At 40.8% G+C, this 7,315-nt stretch overlaps 1 protein-coding gene across 1 annotated transcript in view; it reads right to left on the bottom strand.

Annotated features, from left to right (window-relative positions):
* Positions 1-3,279: 3,279 nt before the first annotated feature.
* The window catches only part of TXN (thioredoxin), a 12,909-nt gene continuing 8,873 nt past the window's right edge, over positions 3,280-7,315 (bottom strand). The window contains exons 4-5 of the mRNA XM_041763082.1: positions 3,956-4,021; positions 3,280-3,494 (exon numbers count right to left, since the gene is read on the bottom strand). Coding sequence (XP_041619016.1) covers positions 3,432-3,494; positions 3,956-4,021 — 129 coding nt within the window. The 3' untranslated portion in view covers positions 3,280-3,431. The remainder of the gene's footprint in view (positions 3,495-3,955; positions 4,022-7,315) is intronic.

Below are 7,315 nucleotides of genomic sequence, written 5' to 3'. Positions count from 1 at the left end.
GATCCAGTTTCAAGCTGCTATAAACAATCCTATAACAATCATCCCTGGACATTCTTCTTTACATTGAGCAGTGTGATTTCTCTCTTTTTTTTTTTTTTTTTTTGAGCAGTGCGATTTCTGAGTCATCTCTTAATCTCTTCATTTCTCCCCAATCTAGCTTCTACCCTATTTTCCCATAGGATTTATTAATTTTGTCACCATCACCACCTCTATTATGTTGTCCTCTATTTCTTAGCGTGTCAGCATTTTTTAGCATTTGATAATTGATATACCTTTCATTTTGAAATGTTCTCCTCTTTGCTTTTAGGACAAAACCTATGGCCAGGTGAGGAGAAAAACGATGGTCTCTAAAATGTTGGAAGTTTTCCAGGCTGGCTTGAGCCCCTTTCACCCCAGATTATCTTCCTGGGTGATCTAGATTCCTGGTTTTAGGAGCCATCTAGACACACAGGTCATTGAGGCGTGGCCATGTCTTCCAAATTCCTATTCCAGTCCGGACCTGTCCATGGAGTTCTAGACTAGTATTCAGCAGCCTGTAACACCTCTTCATTTGGCTGCACGCTGGTGAAGCATCTCTCTTAACATGTCTAGAGAGAACCTGATCTACTTCTGCCAACTTTTCTCATTCATTGCATGGTACTCCAGACACTCAGTTAATCAAGCCAAAAATTTGGGGATTTACCCTAAAATCCTATGCACACAAGTCCTTGGATTCTCTCTCGTGTTATTGAGCCCACACATCTTGTCCCATCCTTAACACCTGCCCACCATCCTCCAATCCCCACTATCACTACTTCTGGGCTGCATAAATGGAAACACTAACTGGGTTTCCAGTTAAGTCTCCTTCTCCAACCCACTTTTCTATACAGCTGCCAAAATGGATTCTTACCAGAACACATTATCTCTGGCTTACCCTACAGTGGCTTCCCTTTGCACCTATAAGGGAGGCCTTAGGTTATGGGGCCCTGCCACTGTATTCAGCTGTTTCATGCTTTTGATGGTCCTGATACACCAAGGTTTTTCTTGACTCAGAGCCTTTGTGTGTGCCTTTCTCTCTGCTGTACTGGGTTCCCCGCCTCTCTGCATGTTGGAGTCCTTTTCACTCCTCAACCTCTCAACCCAAAGCAAGTCTCCCTATTCTCAATTACTGTGCCCATTTGTTTCGGCTTCCTAGGATACACTAGGCTCCCATTCACTAGTTTGCCTTCCTTATTTTCCTTAGAAAATAAGCTCTATGGAAAGGGTGTCTTATTCACAGCTATAGTCCTATCTAGCACAGAATACTGATTTTGAGAGATCATCTAAGTTTAGCATCCATTTCTTTCCTAGATGAGGAAAGAAATCTAGGTAAGGGCTCATTGTTTTCCTAGGTCAGCTTTCTAACTGGTAGGTAGTATAGCAGTTGAGAGTATGTATATGGGTTCCAGACTCCCTTGGTTCAAGTCTCCAATCTTCTACTGACTAGTGCGACACTGGAGAAATTAACTTCTCTTGACCTGTTTCTTTGGGGAACAAAGGGATTATAGTACCCACCTAGGATTGTTGTTGAAAGTAACATAAGGATGGTGCAGGGCATATGAGTAATTCAAGGACTCATTACACAAATTTAAAAACGGTTTCTTACACCTCTAATCCTTTGCTCTAAAACACGAAAAACACCTTTTTTGTTACATTCTGGATTTATTTCCCATTAAAAATTTTTTAAAAACACAGTTGATACACAATGTTACAATTTCAAATGTACAACATAGTGATTTGACAAATCTATATATTCTGTGCTCACAAGTGTAGTTACCATTTATTGTCATATAACCCTTGAATACCACTGATCATGTTCCCTATGCTGTACCTTTTATCTTTGTGACTTATTCATTCTATAGACATTTGTATCTCCCTCCCCTTCACCCATTTTGCTCATTTATTATCCCCCACCCCCAAACCAGCCCTGGCAACCAACAGTTCTCTGTACTTACAGGTTTGACTGATTGTTTTTGGTTTTAGATTCCACATATAAGGGAAATCCTATGGTACTACTGTCTTATTCCATTTTGCAAAATATTCTTTAGGCTCATTCATGTTGTTGCAAATGGCAAGATCTCATTTTTTCTTATGACTAATATTCCCTATGTGTATACACATATCTCTATCCAGTTATCTATCACTGAACACTTGGCTATTGTAAATAATGCTGTGATAAATACATGGGTGCATAGATCTTTTTAAATCAATGCTTTGTGTGTAATATGCCCAGCGATGGAATTCCCAGGTTACCTGCTATTTCTAATTATTTGAGAAAACTCCAGTTTTCCACAGTGGCTGCACCATTTACGTTTCCACCAGCAGTGCACAAGGGTTCCTTTTTCTCCACATCCCTGCTAACACTTTACGTTTTGATTATAGCCATTCTGACAGGTGTGAGGTGGGAGCTCATTGTGGTTTTGATTTGCATTTCCAGATGATAAGTGATAGAATTTTCAAGTGTCTGCTGGCCAATTTGTGTTGTCTTTGGAAAAAATGTCTAGATCCTGCTGCCTTTTTAAATCAGATTGTCGGGTGTTGAGTTGAAGTTCTTTATATTTTGGACTATCCACCTCTTACTGGGCATTTCATTTGCAATTATCTTCTCCCATTCAGCAGTTTGCCTTCTATTCATTTCCTTCTCTGTGTGAAAGCTTTTTAGTTTGGCGTAGTGTCCCAACAGTTTATTTTTGCTTTTCTTGTCCCTTGCCTGAGGAGACAAATCTAGAAAAATGTTGCTAGGGCTGATGTCAGAGTACTAGGAATTTTAAACTTTCAGGTCTCTCACATTTAGGTCTTTAATCGATTTATTCTTGTATATGGTATAAGAAGTGACCTAGTTTCAGGTCTTACATGCAGCTGTCCAATTTTCCCAGTATCGTTTATCAGAGACTATCTCTTCTCCATTGCATACACTTGCATCTTTTGTCACAGACTGGGTACATGTGTGGGCTTATTTCTAGGTTCTCTATCCTATAACCTTGACCTATGAGACCCTTAACGTTCTTTAGTGAAATAGCCTGTAACTTCCACACACTTTACCACTTAGGTTAGTATATGTCTATCTGGCCTCTAAAACCAGTTTAAGATAGTTTGAAACAATCAAAACTCCCATGGCAATGTCTACAGAGCTTCCTTGTGAACCAACCATGAAGAACTGCTACCTCTAGGTTACTAAAAAGTTATCAGCATATGAAATCAGGACATTAAATGTTCTCTATTGGCTTTTCATTTATTCTGAAAGCAATTCCAAGACACTAGTTTTAAAAAGGGTAGAATTAATATTTTATTGTCACTTATAATCAGATGGTGGTTGGGTATATAGTCTTCATACTTGATCTTTCCTTTTTGTAAATAAAAAAAATTACAAGTTTTCAACAGCCATGGGCTGGTTATGTTTTCAGAAAATGTAATTAGATTAATTCATTTATGGTGGCTTCAAGTTTTTCCTTATTAGCTCCGGAAAATTCACCCACCTGTTAAGAAAATATTGAATTGTGGTTAGATACAGCATTGTCTCCTTATTTTGTGACTGAGATATCCCAGAATGGGGTAAAATAGGGGGAGGGTAGAGGGAGAGCAAGTATAATCTTACTTGAAAGAACTGGTAGTTACCCAGAGATCCACATTTTGTTAAAAACAGGGTTTTGTTTTCTCCCCTCTCCCCATGCCCCCTTAGTTTGAGGGAGAAATTGTAGCTCAGTCTTAAAAATAAATGTACTTTACAAATATGAAGGACCAATCACGGGATTAGTGACTAGTTCTAACAAAGATCAATTTGCAGATGTCCCAGCATGTACTGAATGAAGAATGACCTATTTAATAAAGTAGAAAATGGGGATAGACTTCTCCATGCGAAGGGGTAAGTCCCCTCAGTGTCTTAAAACATACCATGTTTTCCTACTGCCCAGCTGGATATAAGGTCAGATGTACCTACCTTTTGTCCCTTCTTAAAAAACTGGAAGGTCGGCATGCATTTGACTTCACACTCTGAAGCAACATCCTGTGAGGTGAGGGGGAGGAGAAAAACAAGACTGAATGTTGAGTTTTGACAGAAGTCACCTCCAACCAGACCTCATTAGTCAGCACTAGGATGGTTTTTTGCACTCCCCTCTTAGAGGGCCACTGACCAGTAGGACACATCGGATACACTGACTCAGCGAGTTGTTTAATCAACTATATACTGGCTATTGAAGCAATTAACAAATCTGCCTGTAACTATATTCAGGATTCTAATCATCAATATTCCTTAGAATCTCTTCTTTGCTCCTTGTTTTTCCAGGTCTCATCATGGCAGCGGAGTCCACAGGTGATGGTCACAAAGATTAAAGCCCAGTGCTGGGCAGCCTGGGTGGCTCAGCACTGCCTTCAGCCCAGGGTGTGATCCTGGAGACCCAGGATCGAGTCCCAAGTCAGGCTCTTCTGTGTCATGTCTCTCATGAATTAACTAAATAAAATCTTTATTTTTTTAAAGCCAAGTGTTAGCAAGAGGACCAACAAGCCATTCAAGAACAAAAGCCAAGGCAAAGCTGGACCCCATTTCTTTTCTATTCTATTCTATTCTATTCTATTCTATTCTACTCTATTCTATTCTATTCTATTCTATGCTATTTTATTTTTGATAGTCACACACAGAGAGAGAGAGAGGCAGAGGCACAGGCAGAGAGAGAAGCAGGCTCCATGCACTGGGAGCCCGACGTGGGATTCGATCCCGGGTCTCCAGGATCGCGCCCTGGGCCAAAGGCAGGCAGGCGCCAAACCGCTGCGCCACCCAGGGATCTTTCTTTTAATCTCACATTTGCTTGTAGGTTATATCTGGCTGCATCTCGGAAACATTCTCCAATTCTGTTATGGGAACACTAAATGAAAACTCCCATATCCCCCCCCCATATCCTATTCACATAAGTTTGGGGGGAAATGCCTTGGAAAATGGTGTGGTTTGGACAAGAGTCTCAAATGAAGAGAGCCGGTAGGAATTGAAAATGTCCATGTGCTCCTCAAGAGGCTCGGCAAAGAAATGTAGAACCACAAAGCAGCTAAGGATCAAAAGCAATGAAGGACAGCAATGAAGGAGGCTGGATTCTGAGAACCAGATCACAAACCACACAGCTTCCAGAAGAAAGGAAGGTGTTGTGGTGACTTCTAGTGGAGTATTCGGGAAGGCACATGCCCAGAAAAAAAAATGGAGCTGCCTGAGCCACGAGTAATGGCAGCATGCCAGCTTAAGTCCTCCTCCTCCTCTGAGACTATAAAGCTATAAAACCATACATCTTTCCAAACTTGCTGTCAGTAGCACAGCAGGAAGGAGGGTGGGGTGGGCATTACTGCTGGGAATTTCTTCCACATGACCTTGACTTTTCCTCTAAATGCTGGCTGACAAAGAAGCACAAGGACAGTAATGACTAGAATAAGAATGACTACTAGGTTCTGAGTGCTTAGGGAATTAGCAAGAACACGTGATAAACCACCACAATGAAGATCCTACAATCTCAGGAACTCCCGGTAGCAAGAGCATCCAGGATTGAAAATGGGGTAAAGAGTTGACAGGGAGACTAGAACTGTATGTGTCCAGGTTCTGGACGAACTGTGGGTGAAGATTCAGGAAATCGGAAGATGACGAGTTAGAAAGCGAGGGGCACTGGCTCAGGTAAGACTGAAAACTGGTGGTCTCTGGGGCTCAAGCTGGTCCAGACATGGTGCTTGGCTCATGCAAGAGCTTAGAGCAAATCTCTGCATTGGTTGCCCAACAGCAGATACCTCTTGAACTTGAATATCTGGGAACACCAGGCTCACCCCTCACAACACCGGGGAGAGAAGCTGTTTGCCTCAGCCCCTTCCCTCTCTTTTGCACATGGAACCCACTGGATGGACATCACCTTGCATGTAGGCACTTGGCAGAAGGCTCAAAGGAGAATGGGGTTCATTTTGTTTTATATTCACGGTAGAAGGGCAGTGGCCTAAAAAGAGCCGCCTTCCTCTTCCCCACTCCTAATCAGAAACCCCCAGGGGGCGCAACTGAGCTGCATCACACAAAAAAGGAGGGTAAAACCGGACCTGGACAGTCACAACTTGCCCATGAGAAAGCGTTCTCAGCAGAAAATACAGGTCTCCTCTCAGTCCATGAACGTGATCGTCTCATGGACATTCTCCGATTCTGGATGCTTTACCCTTCACCTACTCAGAGATCAGCATTCCTACGTTGGTACAATTGCTTAATTTACAATAAAATCTTAAATCTGGAAAAAAGACGAATGCTCAGAAGTAGTGCCAATGCTTTGAGAGATGTATGAACAAGATTTTAAAAATAATTTTTAAAATTGCAGTCAGATCTTAATGCTTTAACTAAAAAGCTTACCAGGTTAAGTTTTTTCTTTCATTGGGTATAAAAGTGGTTTTTGTTTAAGGTGACCTAGGATTCCATACTATAATCCTCCAAAGTGAGGCTTTATTTGCAATTTATGTACATCCTTATGAGTAAGTTCTCAGACATGCTGTAAGGCAAAAACCGTAAAGTGAAATTGTTGAGCTTATTAAGGAAGATCACTTTTATTCACGTAAGTATAATCCACATTCAATGTAGAAAAATTGGAAGAGGGAAACCATTCCTATTCTCAACTAGCTACTACAGACCTTTTACTGTTGTACCTAAATGCTTTTCTTTATAAAAACCCATGCTATGTGCATGGTATGTGTATTAGGGACATTTTACCTACATACTGGGTATAATGTGCATACAATGGACTTTCCCCATGGAAAAGTACACCACTCTTTTTAGTGGTCCAATAGCAATCCCCATATGGACATAGTATCATTGGAACTAATCCACTGGTCAATATGTAAAAGGCTTTGATTTTTGCTTCATGCAAAAACTTGCATCTTCCTATACAAATATCTTCATCGGTCAATACCCCTTGAAGCAGAATTACTGAGACACAGAACATGCTCCTTTTCAAGGCTCTAGATACACATTCCAGTTGGGAGGTAGTTGTAATACATATCAACTGATCAGTATTTATCAGGACTTGCATCAAACAAACGGATATTTCCAGGCCCATGTCCTCAGTGGCAAGAGGAAGAGGCTACAAGAACCAGGGTGGTTAATGCACTTAACAGTGTCCCTCATTTCTCTAAGTAAGTTCAATATTTTCTAAGATTTTTGTTTAAAGGTCTTCTAAGTTTTACTTGGGAATAAAGAATAGGGTATAGATGCAACATCTTAACCCCAAAAGGTTAATGATCATGCTTAAAGAGAATTTTTTTTTTTTTTTTTTTTACTTTCTATTCCATGGGTATACTT

Source organism: Vulpes lagopus, chromosome 7 (genome assembly GCF_018345385.1).
Source record: "Vulpes lagopus strain Blue_001 chromosome 7, ASM1834538v1, whole genome shotgun sequence".
Lineage (NCBI taxonomy): Eukaryota > Metazoa > Chordata > Mammalia > Carnivora > Canidae > Vulpes > Vulpes lagopus.
Note: the sequence above shows the minus strand (reverse complement) of the source record. Positions and strands in the feature narration are given on the sequence as shown.